Source organism: Ambystoma mexicanum, chromosome 2p (assembly GCF_040938575.1).
Source record: "Ambystoma mexicanum isolate Mex_15411 chromosome 2p, UKY_AmexF1_1, whole genome shotgun sequence".
NCBI lineage: Eukaryota > Metazoa > Chordata > Amphibia > Caudata > Ambystomatidae > Ambystoma > Ambystoma mexicanum.
The window spans coordinates 1,371,243,130-1,371,268,385 of NC_090923.1; the positions used below are offsets into that span (position 1 = coordinate 1,371,243,130).

The following is a 25,256-nucleotide window of genomic DNA, read 5'->3' on the forward strand; positions in this document are numbered from 1 at the left end:
TCCCCCGGCCACGAGATCTACGCTGGCCCCTTTGGAAGCCTTGAGAGGCTTGTCCTTGATTGGAACCCCAGGATGAGCCCTGATTTTGGCTTTATCCAGAACCCCCATGCGAGTTTTGTCCCCTGAAGCGACGAAAATGGTTACCGCCTCTTTGGCCTGATGGTTTATTGGTGAGTTAGCCTAAAGACTTAAGAGTGTCATACTCTTTAACGCATTCTCAACCGCTTTTCAAACAGGACATTATGTTCGATAGGCATATTGAGGAGTGTCGCCTGCATTTCTAATTTAAAACCTGATTGGTGCAGCCATGCATGGAGTTTTACGAGTGTCCCTTCTGCTATGATTCTACCAGCACTATCTGCTGCAGCCAAGTTATTTTTTAGGATGCAGTTAGGCACCGCCTTTCCGTCCACTACTGCGAGGGACAGCTCGAACCTTAGAGGTTCTGGGGCTGAGGCCATTAAAGTTGCAATCACCTCCCACTTGTTGCAGTTGAAACTTGCCAACAAAGTGGTATTGTTGGCAATTCTTGTTTGAAAAGCCACTGAGGTGGCCACTTTTCTCCCGAGAGTGTAATCTTCTTGCTCTCTTTATAGGGGGGAGTGCTTCTGATGAAGCCAGAGGTGTTCCCGCCCTTTTCCTTGTCGTGGCAACTACAAAGTGAATCTGGTTTTAATTTCCCCCTGACGTAAAGGGGGTCTGTGGGTGCAGGGCAGAACATTTTCTTAATGCGCGGGTTTACCGCACACATTTGATTTGGTGTTTCTAGAAAGGGTTAAATCCTTCTCTTTATTGACTGTAGAATGGGTATAAATTGGGTTACAGCCCGTTTGTCCCCCAATGTGTCCTCTACAAAATCCTTGTCCTGAGTTTGAATTTGGAACTGCTCTGCTGCTTTCATTTGCATGTCATTAAATTGTAGTTGGTTGTCCACCGGTGAGTCTGCGACCAGCAGGTCTACATGATCTGTAGAGGGTAAAATGTAAAAATCTTCTTCATGGTAATGATCTATCTCCCCTAGGGTATCTAGCTCCTCAGAGTCTGTATTGGGATCACAGAGATCAAATTGGTCAGGGCCTTGCTGAGGGGTGACTTGAAGGGAATCTGGATGTGCCCTTTTTTTGCTGGGGGTTGTGAGGAGGTGGTGTATTTTGTATGCTTTCTATTGCTTGGGGATTTTTCTCCCAAAATAAATCTGCCATAAAAGATATGCATCTCATCACTCTGTCAATATCTTCAGCAGACCATTGTGAGGAACTTGGTATAGTCACAGGAGTGGGACGTAATTCTGGAGTAGGCTGCTTTTTGTGTTTCATAGCTGCAGCCATAGTACTCTTCCCCCTGGGAAACACTCGCTTTCACTTTATGAAGTGTACTCTCTTTCTCCCTATGGGAATGGTGACTCTTTGAAGTGTGTTTTTTTCAAAGGTCTCCCTTTAAGAAGTGTCTGAGGGACAGGTTTTTGCACCAGATGCAAAATTTTCTAGGTCTGCGTGTTTTTTGCCAATTTCGACGTTAATGAAGACTGTCGAATTTCAGTGGACGGGAGAGCCGTTTTCGGCTGCTGTATTGGACACAGCGTCCATGTCAGATTTGTCTCACAACTTTGGGGGCCTGTTGTGGGGCAAACGGGATCTCAAATGCCCAGAGAACAAGGAGCTAGTGGACCTACCCCTCGATGCCTTGTGCGGCCGTGTTACCATCAACTTCTGGCCTCTGGGTATGTGCTTTGTGTGGGATAACTTGTGTGTGCTACTCCCGCCGGCCTGTCTGATGGGGTCAGGGGCTGGCATGTGGGAATCAGAAGGCTCCCCATCATCTTCTTCGTCCCAAAAGACGCTGATGCTGCCGCCGGTGAATGCTGTCTCCACGTCCATGGCTGCCTCGGCCTGCATGGCGTGGTGGGCCCAATTTCGGTCCTTTAGGTTCTTGGATTTGAAAAGCTGACAAGCTCTACAGTGGCCCTTGTCGTGGTCCCTCGGTAAACAAAGGTTGCACACCAGGTGCTTGTCCTTCCAGGGAATTTGCAACTGGGGCATCATTTAAAAAGGTGTATTTGCCATAATTGGTTGGAAAAGCAGCTTGGAGGAAAATAGGGGGAAGGGGCAATATGGATTATTTTAGTAGCCTGAGATATGGCCAACCCCCCCCCCCCCCCACTCTCCCTACTGTCTGGGCCGAGGCCCGATACGGCCTTCCAAGGATGAAGGGGTGCCGTTGAGGAAAGTTCTTTGACCGATGACATTTGTCCTTAAAACCGTCATCGAAGATCATCAAAGACCAGCAATATAAAGAACAGAAAGAGTAATTAGCCCCAATTACATTTTTAAGCAATGGCGTTAGCCAGAACGGAACTCTGCGTTATAGTGTCCAACGATGATGGCGAAAAAAAAAACAATCTGAGGGACCATGGGTACAGTGGATGTGACACTAGGGATAGTATTACTGGCACACCCTGTCGACGTCCCTTTTCAAGTTTCAAAAACAGCTGTAATACTCTGCAGCTCCCACTAGATGTCGGCCTATGCATATCATGTGATCTTAGCAGATTCCACAAGCCTCATAAAAAAAATATTTAAAAAAGAAATATATATCAATCACACCCCCCTTACAATAAATGGAAACATTTGAGAAAATGTTCGGTGTATATAATTTACATAATGGTAACCTGAGTTTGAAATCTAAAAAAGAAAAAAGGTGTTTATAGCACAGTGCTTTCTTTACACATCGTTCAGTATGCATCATTGCTTTCTATGCCAACCCCTGCCCCCTCCAAGAAAAATGGATAGTACCTTTGAAATGCCCGAGTAAATGGAAGCTTGGCTCATATATATTTGTTCACTGAAAATGTTATCAGAATAGGAGAGCTACACCGCCACCAGCCCCCCAGCCCCCCAAAAAAATTCAATAGGCTTGAAACAAAAAGGGATTTGGCTGTATAGAGCAACCCTAATATAGAGCAAATGCAGTGTGTCCAGGTCCTTGAAAATATGGTCACTTTAATGAACGGGTAAAAGTCATGGAAACCTATTTTGCAGCCAGGGTCATTAGCACCAAAATATCCCCCCCCCTCCTGACCCTTCTTGGTAACCAGACAACCTCTTAGATTGCTCAAATTGAACAGGCACCAGTACCATAATTAGAAATCCCCTCAATTCACCGTGAGACGCACAGGGGGGGGCATCCAAACACACAGCAACTGAGCTGTGAAGAAGAGTTGCTAGTAACAGATGAGCCAAGTGAGACGATATCTTGGAAGGGGTAAATAACCCATAGTACAATGCAACAAATGTGCCACGTGGAAGCCCATGTGTCCAATAAAGGAGAGAGTATCTTTCCATGCCCATGTGGCAACTTGACAGTTCTTGCCAAATCCTGAAATGTCCAGATACTGTTAGTCAGATGGTGGTCACCCATTGCCCCTGGGTATAGCTGACCATGTATGGGTACATTTGTGGCACATTTAAATAGTAAAACGCAAGTCTTTGTTTCCTTCCTGAGACCAAACGCATCTTTTCTGGAGCGTCCAGAAGTCGCGCTCCTTGCTGGCGCTGGGGGCGTTTGGCTCGGAAGGGTTCCCAGTATCAAGGTTGTAAATGTTCTAGATATTGTGGCAGTGGGTTCTCCTTCACAAACTTTTGAATGTACCAACAAGTGAGGTGCGCCTTCAGGTCTTCTTCCACCACAAAATCCATGGCTGCCTGTGAAGCAAAAAGAAGTATTTTAAGTAAAACAAGAAGAAGAAGAAGAAGAAGAAGAATGGTAAGTTAGAATAAAATCACAGATATCTTAACACCTGTTTAAAGTGCTATACTTCAGATACCCAATAGGCATACACATTTAAAAGGAATATAAACAATGGTTTAAAAAAAAAATTAACACATAAACGAAACAAAAAACACTGAATTATCCTATATAGTTGCTTTAACAGTGGCACACAAATCAATTTGATACCATCTTTTAAAAATTAAAGTAGTACCCCAAAAGACTTCGTTATAATACCACACAACATTAATAATGCAACAGCAAGATTATCAAAATTCATAAACAGTCAAAAGCGTGCTTGCCAATGTTTTCAAAAATGAGGAGGAATCAAGGTGTCGCCGAAAGAAAACGCACTTTTACACACCTATAAGTTTGGGGGTTAGGGTTACATTTTATGTTAGGGGAGCAGTATAGGAGCATGGGTTTGTTGCGGGTGGTTCAAAAGTGCCTTTTTAAAGGCAGCTTTTTCGGACACGTGATTTTTTCCAGTGAGATTTTCACACACAACCGTTTTTCTAAGAAGCCTCCACAATGTAAACGACATAGGAACTCCACGGAGACACTGCCTCAGGTACTAAAGAGCATTCCAAACTACCAGCCAGGTGAATCTGCCGCACTGGTAAAATGGAGACAATCGATTCCTCTGAAAATCAATGAAGGCATTATAACGAACTTAAACTGAAAGACGACGGCCAGTAAAAGCCAAGCCATTGTAGGGGGGAAAAGGTTAAAGGGGTAAAGCAAGGGATAAAGTATAGCATTCGATCCGCTGTGTTTGGACTAGAGGGAGTCTCCACGTGCCAAGAGGAAGCGCTGTAGTGGACGGTCAAAGAAGGGCGCGTCATCTAGAGGTCACATCGAACTGATTTGAGAAAAGATGCGATCTGAGCTTGCATGTTTACAAACTGGTCAAAGATCACTGGAGGAGAGAAGCTTGGCAGCTTTAGAAAATGGCAGAGCTAAAACAATAACAATGTGCAGAAGTTATGCCTCAACTCTCATTGAAGCACACTCAGCAATAGGATGACAACGTAAAACTTCACACATCACTCAGTGCACACAGGGTGTCGAAGCAAGAATAATGACGTTGACGAGATTTGGTAAAGTAGCTGCGAATGTAAGTTAAGGGCTTGGGTGTATGCATGTGAACGTGGGAGCTGTACACTAGGAGGCGAGAGGTTGGCAGTGGCGTCTCTAGGAATCAAATTATTGGGGTGGGGGCACAGAGGGGGCCCACAGACAAAAATAGGGGGGCGCCTATAAAAGGGCAACGTGTATGCTTTTTCAAAATTGACACAGACAAAGTAGTCCAAAGAGGACTACAGGAGGTACAAATCGTGCATTTATACAGCAAACAATTCTGTTGTATATATCTTGATGCTAATCATATTGTCTCATCCTATATCAATATTGAAATATATATTGGTATATCTCCCAAACTCGATATATCGCCCAGCACACACACCGCACCAGTTAAGTTCACTCCTGGTTTCGGCCTTCATGGACAATTTGTTCTGATGTTGCCTGTTGTCATTGGCTGGTAATGGACACCTGCCATTTTATGCACTTTGAAATGATACAGTGATAATATTGTGTCCTGATCGCATCTGCTGTAGGTGGCCTTTCACAAGTGTGCCATTAATAACTATAGTTCGGAATGCCTTTTTGTGCATCTCGCATCGGTCTACGGGTGCTTTTCTGGAAGGTCTGTGCAGATCACAATTGGGGGTGTGGGTGCCTTTCTCAGCAGTGCCTTGGAGTGGACATTATATAGTGCAAATGTAGCAAGAGCACTGAGGAGATCCAGAGCGGGCATGTGAATTAGAGCAGCTAAGTTTGCGTCAGTGTGTGTGCGCGCTATAACAGCTGTCAACCAGCAACAAGATATGATCCTTTGCAGTGTCTTTTGCAGAGATGAGGCCACTCTGATATCTCGAGGACACTGTCCCCCTTTCAGGCCAGAAGAAAGAAACAGGCTGAGCAAAAATCCTGCAAACTCTCAAGTGACGGGTGGGCAAAGGAAGACAGCAGATTAGATCACAGAGCCCCTGGCTTCCCTCAGCAAAGCTGGGGGCTCGGCCAGGACACCCTTGTCAGGGGCAAGCTACCCGACAAGACCCCAATTTAGGTTTTAACAATCGGCGGCCAGGCCAGCCTGATTGCTAAAATTCAAATTGGAGTATTTTTTCACTGTGCCCTCACTCCCTCAGGCAGGGCTGGGCTTGAATTTTCATCCAGCTGCACATGCCTGGGCATGCATGCAGTAGCAATGGCAAGCTCTAGACCCGACTGCTGACCCTCACCCCTGTGCCCCTGTCCTGTGTCCTGTGTGCACCTTTACGGTGCGTTCTTCACTGCATTTGCCTAGCCCGTAGCTGGGCCGGGCCAGGCCAGGCGACAGCAATGCGGCCTTGTGTGTGCCGTGCGGGCAGATGCCAGGCAGTACGGCAGAGATTAGCCCAGGTAGGGGGCAGGGGAGTATTCAGCATAGCGAGAGTGGGAGGGAGGGGGGAAGCAGAGGAGCCACAAAAAAAAAAGTCTGGCTACTTTTCACCCCAAATGTGCAGTGCGTGCAATGCCATACGTCTCATTCGTGCCCCCAAACCACCCAACCCTGCCCCAATATACTTTTTTTGGTAACATTAGTGGCAGATGGCATTTTAACACAACAGAAAACTCTAGAGTCAATACAAATGCAGGAAAGTCCTCTATTAGAGCTCTATCCATGCACTCTGGGTCAAAATACATGCAAACTTCCTAATTTACATATGGATTGCACCAACAGAAATGACTTCACAGAAAAGGACTTCGCAAGGAGCATCATCAGTCTTTAGAATAAGTTGCCATAAATAAGCCACATGGCAAATAACTTTGTGGTGCAATTATTATATATGGAGCAAGTCTATAGTCATTAAGCTTTTTTTTTAAATAACAGCACGATATATTAACATAAGCTATGAATTGAATCACTTACAGAGTTGCAGATAAGACATGGTGCGATTAACCGATTTGCCCAGGATCACACACTTTGGTTAATTGGTGAAACCGGGATGTGGACAATTTAAGCAATTTAGCACATTTTCCCAGGTTAAGTTGATCTATTCATTAAGGTTTTGCTTTGCATTTGATGTGCTTAAATACATTACATAATAAACTAGTAAACCAACTATATACATTGTCATAGAAATACGTTGAGCAATAAGAGCATGGCTTTAGTTTTATTCTCCCCCATCCTGCATGCAAAGTCACAAAAGTATCATGTAGATTAAATGTGAGCCTAACAAATCCCCCTTGGATTTTAAAGCCATAGTAATTTCATAAAGCATGCAACATTATGCAGCCTCATGTCTGACCAGTCCCTCCCACTCACATTTCTAAAGGAACAAACGTCCCTGCTAATAGTCCCCTCCCCTCCTTCATAACCCTCCCATTAGTGCCTAATGGCTCACATTGAACTGCTCTGTTGACACAGAGCAACGTGAAAGCCCCTCTGATGCCAGGACATTGTCCTGGCAGCAGGACACCTCTCCCATTTGGAAACTGTAAGGTGTCCTGCTGCCAGGATAATGAGCATGTTCAGCACACATTGTCCTGCCAGCAAGATACCTTTCCCGTAGAGCACCCTCATTCAGGTGCCTGCTGGAGAGGAGTCCCACTAACAAATATCCTGTTCTGGCTCTCAAAAGAGCCTCCGAGGGCCAGCTTGCCCTCCCTGCTTCCCCGCTCAGTATGCCACTTTAGGGGGGGGGCCTAAGTGGGGGCACAGGATTTCAGAGGAGGGGCCCAGCCCCCTCTGGCCCCACCCTGGTGACACCACTGGAGGGCAGACCCCGTCTCCGGCCACCAGCCTTTCGGGACTGGCTTCCAGGGTGTCTCGATGAAGATCGGCTTCTGCACGATGTTCCCTCGAAGCTCGTGTAGAGGCCTGCTAGCCAGGTCCCTTCTTGGATCAGTCCTTGACAGACTCGACAGCTTTTAGATTTCATCAACGGAAAGCAGCAGAAAAATCCTCTTCCAGCTGGGCTTCAAGGATAAGCAGCTTCAAGTTTCAACTTCTGCTTCTGAACAAATTGGGAAGTAAGAGGTCACACATATACACTTCTGTCCCTCATTCACACTGCTGAGCCAAGCTCAGTTAGCCAATCAGACAGAAGGGCATTCATGCAGGCAGGCAATCAGGCTCACAGTGCTTTCAGGCCATTCACGTCCACCCAGACACCCATAACAAGGAATGTGGATTGGGGCAAGCATCCAGCCTTTCAGCACACCACACTGCATTCATGTCAGTTTGAGGCAGGGCTATCTCATTCATTGTGTAACACGCACATAAACCAGACACTCATAACATGGAATGCATATTGGTCACACACTCCATTCACCCAGGTCCCACCCCAAGGGTGTACCCATAACATACAATCACTGGGAAGGCTCCAGCCAGTTTGGCCTGGACTACCCCCACAATACCACATATGGTTCTTCCAACAGCCAATCAGGTGAAGGAACAGTGTCAGGGCTTTCCAGGACGTTGGGAAAACAAGGTAACAGGTAATAGAAACAAAGAGGCTGCAGGGGCCATCGTGACTTCTATCAGGAAACCATTGATTCCTATGGCAGGGCCTGGGTATCCCAAAATGGAGGATACTCAGAGCACCTGTCAAATACAGCATGGCGCCTCCACCAGCCCATACCCTGCTCTCTGGGCCACACACAGGTGCTCAAAAACATACACTAGGGGGTACAGAGTTCTACCCCCACCCATGAGTGCCATAAGGGTATCCCAAGGGCCTCTGTTCACCACAACCAAAATGCAGAAGAGCTGCACTGCCAGGAGACCCAACTGGACTCCTGGACTCCTACACACACACCTACACACACCTACACACCTACACACCTACACACCTACACCCCCACCTCCCCACCCCCCAGTCCCCCCCCCACCTTGTGGGGACTATGTGTGGATACCTACCTTGTGGGGACTAACCTTTCCCAATGTTTTAAAAATATGCTAACAGCAGAAATATATTCAGAAAAATATTATAATATTGGATCCAGCTTCAAATGTGCAAATATGCTAATTTTTAAATCGCGTGTACGGTACCATCACTGTGGGGACCTGAACGCGTGTTACCATCCTTGTGAGGACTTCTTATTTGGAATTGAATGTTTCACTATGCAAAAATCTAAATGTTTGTTTCATAGATCTCTGTAAAATACTTTGTTCTATTTCTATATATGAGTACCTGCCCGTACCAGAGGAATGCACAATAGATGGATGGTAATGGTGTTGTATTTTCCATAAGAAGTTCACTTAAAAACGTGCTCAATCTGTAATTCTACCATATTTTAAAACACTCCAAATGTGTCAGAAAAGAGAAATGGAGCACAGAATGATTAGGTGAATGGCTCGGGATCACACACTGTGGTCAAGTGAGGAAGCAGTGATTTGAATACAAGTGTCATTGTTTTACAGTCACCATCTTGTCCACCGAAACACATCTACTCTCTATGATTGGTCTGATGACAAAGATGTTATAGTCCTCATTGAAATGTTGTTTGAAGTCGGTGATGTTGAAGTCACACTAGAGATTGTATGTCTGGATACTGGTTTCAGGTCCTCACAGAGATGGTGTGTATGAATAATCATGTTAAAGACCCTATACCTATGTTGTTGTGTAAACCACACAGAGATGGTGTGTGATTAACATAATGAAAAAGTACCCAGAGATATGGTGTTTGATGTTGGTGATGGTGAAGTACTAAAAGAGATTGTATGTCATGATAATCATATCCAGATCCTCACAATGATGGTGTGTGATCATTATGTTAAAGTCCCCACAGAGCTGGTGTGTGTTAATAAGAACTTTAAAGTCCTCACAGAGATGGTATGTGATAATAATGATATGAAAGTCCCCAGAGAGATAGTGTGTGATTATCTTGGTGTTAAGGTCCCCAGAGAGATGGTGTGTGATTATCTTGGTGTTAAGGTCCCCAGAGAGATGGTGTGTGTTATTAATAACTTTGAAGTCCCCACGGTGATGGAATGTGATAATAATGATATTAACATCCCCAGAGACATAGTGGGCTTCATTATAAGTTTGGTGGTCCGGAAATAAGGGTACCAATAGCAATGTACCGGCACCCTTTCGATACCGACAATCTATGAGAATGCCGTTAGGGGCCACAGAACTCCCGGCAGGCCTGACCTGCTGGGTTTTCAGGCCCCTAGCGGCATGGTTCTCACTGAAGTACCAGCAGCATTAGCCACAGTGCCAGTGCTTCACTGTCCCAATTCCCGAGGAGTCCTATCAGACTCCACAGGAATGGGGATGTACTGTTCCGCCACTTGCTATGATATCCCAGGGGCACCGGGATGCCAGGCGACAGAAACTGTGTTACAGGGTTGCCGGCAACCTGCCGCCTACCGGCGGGTTTAACTGGCAACCCTGTAATGAGGGCTAGTGTGTGATGATCTTAATGTTAAAGTCCCCAGAGAGATGGTGTGTGATTATCTTGACGGTTAAAGTCCCCACAGAGATGGTATGTGACATTGATGATATTAAAGTCCCCAGAGAGATAGTGTGTGATTATCTTGATGTTAAAGTCCCCAGAGAGATGGTGTGTGATAATAATGATATTAAAGTCCCCAGAGAGATGATGTGTGATTATCTTGATGTCAAAGTCCCCATTTGAATGGTGTTTGATGCTGGTGATGTCGAAGTCCCACTAGAGATTGTATGCCTTGATACTGGTTTTAGTTCCTCACAGAGATGGTGTGTATGAATAATCATGTTAAAGACCCTATACCTATGTTGTTTTATAAACCACACAGAGATGGTCAGTGATTAACATAAAGATAAAGTACCCAGAGATAGGGTGTTTGATGTTGGTGATGGTGAAGTACCAAAACAGATTGTATGTCATGATAATCATATCCAGATCCTCATAAGTTATTTTTTTATTTTTGCATTTTTAAAGCGCTCACACAGCCCGCGGGCATCGAGGCGCTGTTACAGGAATTGTTTGTTTTTTAGTTGCGTAATTGTTTTTTTTGTCTTGGTTGCGTATTTATAATGCGCTTAAATACCTAGAGGTTTCTAAGTGCGGACCCGGGGATCGAACCTGTGTTGCTTCATGTCGTCTTGCTTCCAAGGTGAACACATTGCCGCTGAACTATCCTCCTGGGGAATGATGGTTTGTGATAATTATGTTACAGTCCCCACAGAGCTGGTGTGTGTTAATAATAACCTTAAAGTCCCCACAGTGTTGGTTTGTGATAATAATAATATTAAAGTCCCGAGAGCGATAGTGTGTGATTATCTTGATGTTAAAGTCCCCAAAGAGATGGTGTTTGATGTTGGTGATGCTGAAGTACCAATATATATATTGTATGTCATGATACTAATGTGCAGGTCCTCACAGAGATGTTGTGTGAAGTACATGTTATATTTCCCACAGACATGGTGTGGGATCATTATATTAATGTCCCCACAGATTTGGTGTGTAATGTTGGTGATGTTATAGACCCAATAGAGGTTATGTGTCATGCTACTGATTTTCCGGTTCTCACAAAGATGGTGTGTGAGAATAAGATTAAAGTCCCCACAGTGATGCTGTTTGATAATGATGATTATACATTCTCCCTTAAAGCTCGTGTGTTATAAATAGGACATCAATGTCGCCATATAATTGTGTGTGTATGGACGGGAGTGATGATGCTTTTTGACGTGATTATATTCCAGTCCCAACAGAGATGTTGTTTGGTAGTAAGGATGTTGAAATCCCCACAGTGATGGTGTGTCTGCCCTCACATAGTCAGTGTGTGTGAAAATTACAATGTTGAGGTCCCCAGAGAAATTGTATGCAGTAATAATGACATTAAAATCCCCACTATCATCGTCTGTGATATTGAAGCCCCTCAGAGATGATGTGTGATGGTAATTGTGATCAGGTTCTCAAATTAATAGTGTGTGATAATGGTAATATCAAAATCATTGCAAACATGCAGTGGTCGAAGTGGTCGGGAGCAGTGCTCCTATACTTATTTTAATTACATTTTACCGTTCCTATACTTTTATTTTAAAAAGAAATCGTTCCGGAACGGTTTCGTTTTAAAATAAAGTGTAGGAAGAATTTGAAACTTGGCCTTTCAGTGCACTGCACAGGATGCTTTCTTAAAGAGCAGGCACATGTTTCGTGGGGTTTTTATTCTGCATGGCGATGGGGTCTGTGTGGAGCGGTCCAGTCCAGTAGGGAACATAGTTCCACTACTTCTTTTCGTGCACTTCGACCACTGCAAACATGGTGTTTTCAAGATAGTAAAATAAATAGAGATTTCTCTGCATTGATATCTTGTGATTATCTTGATGTTAAACCTCCAAAAGAGATTTTGTGAGAGATGAGGAGTTTTGTGTCACCAGAGGTGAGGTGCATAACGACAGGAACAAGAGAACAATGTAGTCGAAATCAAGATTCAATGATCCACTATCATCAAATTGGCAAGCATACCATCTCTACTACAGCTTGTACACCACATCTTTACAGCACTTGTTTAATGTTAGTTACATTTTCAAAATAGATATACTATGTCATATTAGTGATGTCAAATGTCTGTTATGTAGCCAAGGATTATGCACAAAGAGATAGCACCTACAACTTGAGTCAAACAAAGTTTATTTACACAACCAAAATGTAAGGAAAACCGCATAAAAGTTAAATCTCTTGTATCGCAGTCTCAGGCTTAAGATTTTCCCTGCACACTTCTTCGCCTACACGGGCCAATCCCATTGTTTACTCAACCGGCTTTAACAGGGCTACCCATTCTGCTGGCAGGCAATTCTGTTCTCTGATCGTCTGTCTGTAATTTCTGCCTGAGGAAAGGGGTACAGATGGAGTGTCTCAGATGTGGTCAAGGAATGCTGGTTTGGAGCACCTCCCTGATGACAAGCCTTTTTCTTCTGCTCACCTTCTTTACTCCTGTGTTTGTCCTTTACATCCTGATCAATGTGTCATGCTTTCATTCCTCCTTTCACCATGGGTTTAACCCCTTCAGACTGGGCTTTGCCTGTACTCCCTACCTTAGGTCAGGATCTCCCACTCAGTCCTTCATAGGTTCAGTCCTTCATAGGCTATGTACCTAGGGCCTTTCTTACCTCCTCCAATGTTTCACTTCTGCCTCCTCCTGATCACTAACTCTTTCCTCCACCTCATGTTGTTCACCTCCAACCACCTCTTGCTTTTCATCTTCAATCGCTTACTTTTGTTCATTTTAGCATCTCATGTCATACACCTCTCCCAACCTCCTGCTGCTCACCTCCAGCCAACTGTTGCTGTTTACCTTCAGCCCCGCCTGCTTTTCACCTCCAGCCACACATGCGGTTCTTTTTCCTCCGCTAATGGCTAGACCTGTCCTCTCTCTCTCTCCTTCTCCAATTTTTCCAACTTTACCCACTGCTTTTTTCAATATTTGCCAATTTGCCACAACCACCTAACACAATCCTCTTCTTCAAACACCCACACCCACTGACTGATTAACTGGCTTTTTGTGACAGCTCTCCTTAAGCTTGCCATCTTCCAGGGGCGCTCATCTGTCTAGGTAAATGGCTGAAGCCCAGTGACTGGCTGTTGTTAAATGATTGACATGAGTCAAATGGGCGAACTGAGAGAATGGGCCAAGTTTGAATATTCCAAAATTCCCATTTTGAATTCCAAACCCGCTCTTTTTTTTGCCACCCTGCAGACATCCTGAATGTGTCAGCTCTCCAGAGGCCAGCGACCAGGTTCACAGTGGCTGGGCAAATCAATGGCAATAAATGCATGGTACCATTTTTTTTTGGTGAGGTTGTGGCAACATTGTGTTACAGGGAACCAGGTCTGGGGCCCCTGGAGTAAACAAGCTTGCTGCACAGATGAGAATTGCAGCATTTGTATGTTTACATTATTGGTCTGCGAACTGAGTTCATAGTGTCAGGACCTTGTGGTCATTCATGTATTATATCCCGGGTGACTATGCCAGAGCCTATAACGTACAGTCATGCTTGAGGCGAACATCTAGGAGCACCTTCCCATATGGATATCTACACTATGTGAGACATGCATGGTCTCATGAGAGAAACAAAGACACAATGATTCAAGTTTATGAAAACCTTTATTTGATAATGAAACCGGTTTGGAGACTGCCTAACTTGCCCTTCCTCTATAATGGGAGTAGTCTCGACCATCAATCAAAAATATAAGTCCAAAGTCTTTCAAGTTAGTCAAAACAAAAATGTCTCTAAGAAAACTATGCTTGCCCTCACACTCTCTAACACAATAATGTGCATGGGATTGGACTAAATAAAAAGGTTGCTTCAAAGAAAAGGTTAGGATAGTACTGGAGCTGGTCCACAGATCCCTTCCCCAAGTCTTCAGCAACTTGGGATTCAGCATGCATTGCTCAGCTTTCAAAGGCACTGCACAAGTTCTTTTTACAAGTTCAAACAGTTTTGGTTGCACAAGTTCAAAGTTCCTTTAGGTAACAATTCCTCTGTCACCTCTCCTCAGGAGGTCTCCTACTTGTGATTAGTTCACAAGACTCTCACAGTTCACAACAAGATTATGTATTGGTGTGCCAGAGCCCTTAGACAACGCCCAGTATTCCTCAGCCTCAGGTGGGACCACTCTGGCACCTTGGCTCTCCTCACAGTTATTCAGCAGTTCAACATATCAGAAACCTTCGATGAACACACAATACTTTTGGCCCTGTGTGGGACTACTCCGATAGCTAGGCCGCGATCTCAGCTTTCCCTTTTCATTGTGCCCCAGGCACCTTTTTGCAGTTAAATCTCAACTTTCATCAGCATGCTCCTGGCAACTTTTTACAGTTCAACTTCAGCTTTTCTCAATATTGTGCTGCCGGCACCTTTTACAATTCACCACCAAATTTTCACGGGGTCTCAGGGTGCCTCTTCCCTCAAGCATGCTTCCATATTCGCTCTCTCTGTGAACTTTACTCCTGTACAAAATGTCTCTGTTTACTAGAGCTCCTTTCTACATGTGTTAACATAAATGTGAACGTTTGCTACTTTGTTTCTCTCCTCTTCAACTTTCACAATGGACAATCAAAGCTTTCCTTTTCAGCGTGCTTCTCATCCTACGCACGTTCTTGTAATTATCGTACTACTTGCAACATTTTATACCTCGCACTTTGCCACTATACTCAACCGGGTTCCCCTTTGGCGTTGAACTCACCAGTTGTGATTTATTTAACAACATTGTTGCAGTCTTATCGACTGAAGACGAAGGGCTCCTCGCCAGCCCCTCCAACTCTCCCGGGCGGATTCTTTTCCCCAAGATAATGAACACCCTTCCACAGACTTCACTCTGGAGAGCAGCTTTGCACTTAACCCCCTTCTGGCTCCTTGGAGACACAGCTCCCTCGCCACACTTTCGTTAGTCCTTTTGCACCATAGGCTCTCAGCCTCTCGGCCCTCCCTTCTCCCCCAGCAGGTGTCAGATTTTCTGGGCATCCCAGTTTTCCTGTGCTCACATACTCCGACTCATGAACCTTCTTGGGCTCTAGCTCGCTTATTCTGTTTCTCTGGCTCACCTCTGTTATACACCTGTGGTGTGCTAACAGTTCTTTGGTGTGTTCGCTCTGTATCCAGTGTGTGACTTCACGTGTCCTTGTTAATGGGACATTGATAGAAATGAAAACGTGCCTCCGTTGGATTTTGCCATGTTTTAGCAGAGCGGGAAAGTTTTGTCAAAGGAAAAAGTCTGCAGTGTTGTAATAGGAGGGAATGTCGGGTGGAGGGTCATTGGAAAAAAGGGGATGCTTTATTTGTGGGGAATCATATCTTCTACCCCTTGGTCTTATTTGTTTCCTTACTCGGCTGAGGAGAGGATATCAGTACATGAGCCTCTTGGTCTGGATAATAATTGGGGGACCTTAAAAGAGGGGATGAGTGTTTAGAATAGTGCAGTTGGCTATAGGGTTTTGTGGATTTTCTGGGCCGGTGTTTCTTCTCTTCCGAAGGAGCATATTTTAGGGTTTTCTTAGGATTAAAATTGGGTACACCAACATATCCCATAAGTACCTCTGGATATATAGCCCTTGTGTTCCGATATGTTGGAACATTCCATGTCTTACCCAAGGGTTCCCTATTCTCCTCTTCCAAGGATCCCTCACCCAGGTGATCCTCCCTCACATGTCCGCCCCCAGGGTTAGGATTCAAAAGTGATGGCCCTTCCCTGGCCACCTGAATAAAGGATATCTGGGATTTGTATGGGAGAAAACCCTCAGGTTTCTCACAACACACATGAACACGAGAGAAGGGGTACCTCTCCAGAAAAGGGATGCTGATGTCCATCTTGCTGGCACAAGGTCCTTTCCTTGAATGGAAGGATGGCACGTAGGCCACAGTGCCGATATTGGCATTCCTAAAACAGTGATTTCAAGCCAAAGCCATTCACTGAGAGATGGTCTTCCAGGCATTCTTGATTACATGTTTTAGGTAATTAGAGTTTATTTCTATTATGTTCAGCTCCTACCCATGTGGTCTGTGGCACAGACCCATCTGATATTGAGATCCTCTCTGCATCAGAAGTATACCCCCTCAGGCTATGGAATTAACTGACCTACAGGGAACCTCTTTCTAAATCCAGCACGTGGAGCTGAACCAACTACACATCTCAGGTGACTATTCTCTCCTAAATTCCAAGCAAAGGTGGTGTCTGTCCCATACCAGTTTTCTCTACTCACCGTGTTGTCCCTTCTCTCCTCTGCAGCTCTGAGGGATCCAAACAGATTCATTAGAAGGGGGTGTGTCAAGTAGTGCTCCTACCTTGCCTTATGGGAACCCTTGCACTGGGTGTTTACTTCCTTGATGTGTCATATCATTTTGAGCTCTAGGAGTGCCTTCTCATGGTTTTTAGAGCCTTGCAACAATCTGAGCTGGTTCCTGACACATAGGTGAGCCTGTTTGTCTCGCCTGTCCTATATGGGTGCTTGGCACAGAGAGTGAAGAATGTTCTGTTCAGCTGATGTCTATGGAGCCTGCAGCGTGCCTCACTTCGAAATCTTTGATGTGTCTCTGTGACCCAAGTGGGGCACTGTATTTGGGCCTGGAACCTGTACAGTATGGTTGGTTACAGGGATAAAGTGTCTTAAAGAGACAGTGGGCCTCATTACAAGATCGACGGTAACCCGCCGGTGTGAACGGTGGGTTGCTGCCGACCTCGTAACACAAGATCTGCCGCCTAGTTTCCCGGTGCCTCCGGGACATTACAAATCCTGGCGGAGTGGGAAGTCAGACGTCAGATCTTGTAAGTCCCCATTCCCATGGAGTCCCACCAGGACTCCATGGGAATGGACACTCGGAAGCACAGGCAACGTTGCTGGTGGTGCTGGTACTTCCATGGCAACTCTGCCTGCCGGGGTCACTGCACCTGGCAGGGTCAGACCTTCAAGGTATAGCTGCCCCAGCAGGAAGACTTGTAGTGTGGAGGTCCGGAAAAAAGGTGTCCGGTAAGCTTACCGGCAGCATTGTTTCCAGACCGCCACACTTGTAATGAGGCCTGGTGGGTCTATTTTGATCAATGTGTGAATTCCTTACTATGTGCTGGATACTCAGAGAGGTTCAACAGATGTCCCCAGAGCCAGGCAGGGGACTGGCGCTACAAGGAAGTAACTGTTTGTGATGGCAGTGATTGTAAAGAGCCCACATAGATGATAGGGAAGTTAAGGTCCTCACACAGATAATGTATGATAATGGTGACATTGAAGGACCAGATTAATCTTGTGTGGTGACAGTAATGTTGATGCTCCTAGAGATGGTGTGTCATGATACTTTAATGTTGGCCTGCCTAGACGTGGTGTATGTTGATTGTAGTTTTGAGTTCCCACAAAGATGCATACTCACTGCTGAAACACATGTACATCAACTGCTTGCTACAATACAGTATACACCCACAGCCTAAATCAAGTTTTTCAGCACACGTGTGTAGCACTGTTGAAAGGAATTGCATAACAATCCTACATTCCTGTGTTTAACTGCTATAGTAATAACATACAACATCTGATGAAATTCAAAACTTTCTTATAGCAAAAATATAGCACATACTATGCTACAATACAGTACATGATCACTGTGGAAGAACGCATGCTTTTCTGAAATGCAGTGTACAGTTCGTGATCATATACAGAATCCACACACTGGTATACACGGCATGATAACCTGTTCAGTGGTTTTTAACCACTTTGACAGTCTGCAGCCATCGTTTTTTGCTCACTGTACTTTTCACAAAGGAGGAATATCCACAATATGTTCTATATGCCAATTGTTAACATGGAGCACCGACATACAGGGTAAACCCACTTCTATAAAACTGTGCATATCAACTACTGTAATTTAGTACTTACCAGATACTCAAACAAAAAGCAAGCCCACTGTTGAAATATGGCACATATTGAATTCTACGATTATGAAATACAGCTGTATCAAATACTCAATTATGTACACACCACTGAGATAAACTTACAACCCTTCATGAACTCCCGTATTTACCCACTGCTAGTATGAAGTACATACTCACATTTGAAATGCAACATACATTGCTAAATGGGAAACAGGACAGTAGCATGATTGGTGGATTGGGATTGCACTAGGAGGGCTGTCTTGCTGTCGGTCAAACCCTTTCACTTTTGGGTTGCTTTTTATAATGTTGTGGCGATCAAAAAGCATATTTTCTACGGCAACGGAAACAAAGCTTACTTCCTACTGGCTCGCCAACTAACCTTATTCATTTCATTGGTGAATTGAAGAAGAGCCCGCCTCCAGACAGAGAAAACATTTATAATCGTCTCTGTGTGCACATTGGTGCTCGTGCTAGGAGTGTTGTCTCGCGGTCCCGTGGAACGATAAAGGAGGTGGGTTTTTTTTTTTCTCAAGGGACTAAGGTGCATTGGTTCATAAATCGTACTAATGTCTCCAAGTGCCTACTTATTTATTTATTGGGAACAGTTAATAGAGGTGTCTCCTGTTTGGTCTATGCATGGGCTATTTCTACCAGTTACAACCAACTGATAACTTGTTTAAAGCAATAATTGCAATTAGCATATGCCGAAAGTTGTTTTTGCAAGTTTGTGGGTGCCGTAAACGGCAGTATAGTCTGTTGCATCAGAGGGCAGGGGAGTCAGACTGAGCCTGACCCCTGAGCCAGTCGGGTATTCCCTTTTGAGCGCAGACTATTTTACTCTATTGTTCTAATAAGTGGAGCCTTAATGGTTTATGACCTAAGGAGTGTGAAGCAAAAAAAGAATCCAACAATGACGGCCATGAAGGGCGATTTTTAGTCTTTAAAGTACAGTAAAAGTTAACTACTTTTCTAACTGTGGCTCCAAATACTTCTGCAAGTGGCCCTTCAGTCAGTGGTATCGACACATGAGGGCTCTGCAAGACAGACAATGGCACAGGTGGTGGTAGGATCATCTCATTCCGAGCCTTGATCTGTGATATTTCCCTCAGGTCAAAACTCTTGATTATTTGATCCTCTTGGCCGTGGAGACACAAGCATTAAGTGTGGGGGGCTCTTTGGCTGTTTTACAGACTTTGGTCTCGCTGAACCACATTGATCCTGAGGACTCGATTGATTGTCTGGATAAAGACCTAATTTCTGATATGTCGATTTTGGATCAAATAATCTCCCAGGAATTAGCTAAAATAGTGCGCCTGTCTCTTGGCCCATGAGCAGTTTCCTCTTCCTCGATTTAAACGGCATAGAATACAATCACGCCACTCTTTGGAATCCTTATTGTTATTATTGAACAAATCTTTGCAGATCGCGCAGGAGCAAGGGGTGGATCGACAGATATACAACTTGCCAACAACTGTGGGTAGTGCATTGGCTGACTCCCTGGAGGTAATTGGTGGGAAACCTGCCAGGTTAAAGGACTCCCACCCTGATCCTGTCAATTCGCAAATAGAACATATTGTGGATATTCCTCCTTTGTGAAAAGTACAGTGAGCAAAAAACGATGGCTGCAGACTGTCAAAGTGGTTAAAAACCACTGAACAGGTTATCATGCCGTGTTGTTTTTGGAGAGGGGCGCCTGCTACCTTTTTTGTATTGTGGATGTGTTTTAATTTCCAGTGCTGTCCAGAATACTATATTTAATTGATGTGCAATAACACACTGCAATATGAAATCTGTGAGGTGCGATCTACACTGAAGAAACTATGCACAAAGATGAATTTCTTGGATGGCTACATGACTGCAACTGGATCAAAGTTGCAGAAGTTAGAAGTACCCCAACATAGGCATACTAAGAGGCAATTAATAGATGTAATATTTTTAATTCCGACATATTTAAACATATGGGGTATGTTGTTGGTAAGGCGGATCACTTTAAGATATTGGTAGCTAATTATCTAGTGTCATCACATTCCACCCCCATAAATGTATCAGGTAGCAAGGTTTCAACCATAAACAAAACCTCCTGAGCACTTGGGCCTCCAGCCCCAGGTGGTTACAGAAGTCTGAAGGGTGGGAAGAGGAGGATCCACAATATAGTAGCTTGAATTATGTCTCTAAAAATCATAAGAATATTCCTAAACAATCTAGGAAAAGCTTGAGGACATTTTTCCGGGGTTTGAATATCGAGTCAAATTTGACACCGAAAGAAATAAAGGTAATAACACTGAACGAGGTAGATGCTAGTATTCTCAAAATTAAGTGCAACATAAATACAGAGAACCCAGTTTGTAATGTCCAAGATTTGGCATCTACGACTACTAAAGCCAAAAGTAAACAAACATTTGATACCTGTTTATGATAATATAACTGCTACATCTGCCTCGAAAGCAACTTCGGAACCTAATGACTCTAATAACTCTTGTCTACTGACTATACATTTCAGCGGGTCAGATGAAATTCACGAAAATAGGGGGTTGGCCAATAAGGTTCGTCATGAGACTATAATTCACCCTGACCCCCTCAGACATGGTCATAGCTGTGAGGGAGTCAAAGTGGTCAGAGAGTCTTGTTTGGCACTTACAGAACCTATTTTTAACCTTCGTTCAATGTGGTTTCCCCCAAGGATAATCTTTACCCAATTTTTCTTACCTTAGAGGAAAAAAGATCTCAAAATTCCAAACAGTTGGAATACTGTGCTATTGATGCCCCAGGAATTCTTTCATAACACTTCAAAATACCTTTTATTTTGCCTAAGATTACAACTAGTGCTGTGGGAGATCCGGGAGGGATCAGAAACAAACCAAAAATACTACTGCACCTGTCGATGATTTATACCATTTGGTTGTGGAACGGAAGTTCAAGTTAAATGGTCCCGATGCACTCAATAGACAATGGGCCTCATTACGCGGTTGGAGGTAGCCATGGCGCTATTAGCACCATGGCTGCCTCCAAACTCGTACCGACTCCGCCCTGGTGAATGGAGCAATAACCGGTCCATTCCAAGGTTGGCGGGACCAGTAATTCCCCATTCACCAGGGCCCTTCCCCATTCCCATTGAGACCCCAGAGGGCTCAATGGGAATGGGGAAGGCGCTAATAACGGTACCGCAAATTGCGGTACCATTATTAGCTCCAGAGTCCCTTTGCGGGTCCCGTCCTTAACGCCTGGAAAAAACAGGCGTTAAGGGAGGACCTGCAAAGGGAACTCGTAGTAGGGCAGAAAGGGATTACCGGCACCGGTGCCCTTACCAGTGCCGGTAATCCCTTACCGCCCACCTCGTAATGAGGCCCAATATATCTTAGCTCTGAGAGAATCACCCAAACTGGCAACAACTGTGTCATCGGACATGGCCTGTGTTGAATTTTCCAACAGTGCAAGAGTGGATAGGGTAAATGTGGGCTTCTCGTCTGTAATGATTATTGATTTATTTTGCCAGAATCACAACGTTTTAATCAGAAGGGGTATGACATTAGTGCGGCTTATGATATTGTGGCACAAGCTGGTCCTTCGGGCGCAGCTCTCTGGAATTCTCAGCCTATTTATTGAAAACCTTTGGTAATAAATGTGAAGAACAGTAAATGAGAGATTCCCTCATACTACTGCAAGTTTCACTATCACTAATGTGAGATCAGTATCTTATGACTGGTCGCAGATAGTCAATGCTTTGCATACAAAGATCGGACAGCTTATTAATTGAAGTAAAACCTCTAAAGGCAACCTCAGGATACTCTCTTGGAATAAACAGGGTTTTTCACATTTGTCTGAGAAAAAGGATTTGTGGGCAAATCAAGATTTGATTTTTCTACAAGAGACATGGATTTTAGATGAACCAATCTTAGATAGTTTCACCCCGGTTTTTACCCCGGCCTCCAGCAGTCTGAAGTGTCATCCATATGGAAGGCTTCTTTGCGCTTTGAATATACAGACATGTATCACTACGGAGAAGCTTAGTAAAAAGCAGTTGGATATATTAGCTGTTAAATTAAAATGATGAGATGTACAGAGCTCAATTTATAGATGGTGTGTGAATATGAATGTGTATTTTAATCCAGAAACTAACAGTCAAGTAAAGTTTGTGAATGATGTATCTGAAATTGTAACAGCTGCTATCCCTGAGGACGGTCCTTCCGTAATTGTGTTGGGTGATTTTAACAGCGAGTGTCTGGATATATATTGGCAGACAAAACTTCTCATCATGTTTTTTCTGCTATTGAGAGACCAGGTCCATGAAGAAGCAGAGGGTACATCAATGTTAAGAAATCACAAAAGACTACTTTTGAGGATGGTGCCGATTTCAAGTTGGGCATTCATTAACTATATATTGCAGAGAACCGAGCACATGTCCCCTTGAGCAAGCAGGATTGCTGTGCGGATGTTAGTAGAAACTGTAGTGTGTTTCTGTTTACTTTGTTGTGGAGGGGAGCAGTTGCTAGTTGCAGAAAGTGCAGAAGAATGTTCAGTTCAATTGATTACTATATAAGCCTGAAGCATGCCATATGTAGACATCTTTGTTATGAGAGCCATGCAGAGCTCAGCAATTTGGATCAGAGTAACAAGACTTGTACGTTGCATGTGTCTTGAGAAGATGGAATCTCTGGACAATTATTCTTGTGTGAATTAATCCTCTACTACTTGTTGGAGACTCAGTGAGGGTGAAAAGGGAATCCTCACCACCCCCCTAGATAACCCTAGAGCCAGGGCTTTGTCATAGGTCTGACAAGGAAGGGACTGCATGTGATAGTGATGGTTATAGATGTTATCTGATGATTGGAAGTTAAGGCCTCCATGCAAACAATGTGTGACAAATAATGTGTGATAATGGCGATTTTGAAGACCTGAAGTAAATTGTGTGCGATGATGGAGATGCTGCCATCATCATAGAGATGGTGTATGATGATGCACATATTTCTTTTTTATTTATTTCGATGATGCACATATTGAGGTTAATGTCTGCCTTGGGATGGTGAGCATTGATTAGGATGGTAAGTTCTTGCAAAGATTCATAGCCACTATTGGAACACATGTATACCAACTGCTACATTACAGTATAGACCCACTCTCCCTAAATACAGCATTTAAACACTTGTGTGTTGCACTGTTTTTTAATTGTTATATATTTATTTATTTTATTGGTCATTTATTATGCGCCTTTACATGTGTGTCTCAAGGCGCAACAAGGCAAAGAGGGGGCAGAACTATCCTACTAGGCCTTGTACATTCGGATTGTGCAAGCGCAGGTTATTTATAACATGCTTAATCATAAGATCGGTTTCAAGCGTGGATCCGGAATTCGAACCTGTGTTGCTCAGCGTAGTATTGCTTGCAAGACTCATGCGCTGCCACAGAGCTATCCTCCCTTACCAAGAATTGCATAACAAGCCTGCACTATAGTGTTGATCTTCTACTGTAATAAAGTCCATTTGAAGGAATTTAGTTTTAGCTCTATTTGGATTTGTTACCAAAAGATCAATTGAGATGTCTGCTTTAGCTAAAGCGTTTATAGTATGATTTCTCCATTGCAGTGGGAAAGTGTGGTCTGAAGACGTTAGATAATCGGCCAGTACTGCAAGGCCATTTCTCATCGATATTCCCATGATACATTTTCTGAACAGACTGCACATTTTCCAGGTTATTTGGGCTTGGATTGATACGAGCCCCAGTTCAAATCCGAGAAGCATATTAGGTGTGCTTTTCGGTAAATTTAAGACTGTTTTCCAGAACTTTGCTTCAATGCGATCCCAGAATATAACAGATTTGGGTAAAACAGATTAAAGTCCATATGTAATAACGGGTATAATTTTCTGCTGATAGAATGACATGAGAGGGACACATGAGAATTTCCCGAATTTTGCATGAACAATTCTTGCTTGCGAGGTGAGCATTAATAATTTAGCTCGCAACGACAATTCAAAGGGATTATCGAATGTTGTGTTATTGAAGTTCGTCCCCAAGTATTTGTACTCCGAGACCACTTGCAGTTTATAATTAGATATTGTCCAGTGAAATTTGTTATGCAAGGTCGTTTTCGGTTTACCCAAAATGATAACTTGAGTTTTTTTTTGGTTCACAATAAGATTGTATCTTGAAGCATATTGGTCAAGTACGTCTAACAGAATTTGTAAACCAGAAGGCGTCTGGGAAATTAGAACTAAGTCATCAGCATAGAGGAGCCATGCTATCACTTGTTTGCCTAGTTTAGGTGAGTCTGAGTGAACTGAAGCAAAATCGTCAGCTAAATCCAACAGAAACAAGTTAAATAGAGTGGATGCAAAAATGCACCCTTGCTTTAGGCCTCTTGCTGTCATTATCCGTTTGGATAGGGCGCCTTCCAGATTCAGCTTGATCTGTATAGAGGTGTTAGAGTGAAGAAGACTCACGATCTTGACTAGGGATTCGGGACAATCATATTTTATCAGTTTTCTGATAAGTAGATTTCTGTCTACCGAATCGAAGGCCATGCGAAAATGGATGAAGGCGATATACAGGGGTTGTCTTCGTAAGGCATGGGACATCTTTAATGCGTTCAGGATTGTGAGATTTATTGAGGTTCCTAATCCTGAGACAAACCCGGATTGAAAAGGGTCTCTACGCTGGGTTGCGAGAGACCAGGCGTTCAAATCGCGTAGCACTAATCTACAAAAGATTTTACCAGAGACGTCCAACAAGGCTATTGGACGATAGCTCATCGGATTTTGTCTGTTGCCCTTTTTGAAGATCTGAACAATGATTGAGTGGGACCAAGATTTTGGTGTTGCATGATTAGTCGAAATAGCGTGTAAGGTTTGGAGGTCCACACGTCCACATTTTCCTTTATTACTGCGTTCGAGAGTCCGTCCGGACCTGGGGCACGAGACATGCTGGCACTTTTGATGAGATTTCGAATATCGTCTTCATCAAAATCAAGCTTAAAGTTGGAGCAAGGCATGTCTAGTGCTCCAGACCCGGAAGGAGCTGCATATATCCCTGAGAAATGAGATACCCAGTCATTTTCTAATACCCCATTTACCTGAGAGGCAAGTTGTGGTGCTGACGTGACTGAG

The 25,256-nt window shown here is 43.9% G+C and overlaps 1 protein-coding gene across 1 annotated transcript in view; it reads right to left on the reverse strand.

The window, feature by feature from the left end:
• Positions 1-2,979: 2,979 nt before the first annotated feature.
• Positions 2,980-25,256, reverse strand: part of NATD1 (N-acetyltransferase domain containing 1) — a 120,045-nt gene continuing 97,768 nt past the window's right edge. Inside the window, exon 3 of the mRNA XM_069645765.1 lies at positions 2,980-3,701. Within this exon, the coding sequence (XP_069501866.1) occupies positions 3,585-3,701 (117 nt within the window). The 3' untranslated portion in view covers positions 2,980-3,584. The remainder of the gene's footprint in view (positions 3,702-25,256) is intronic.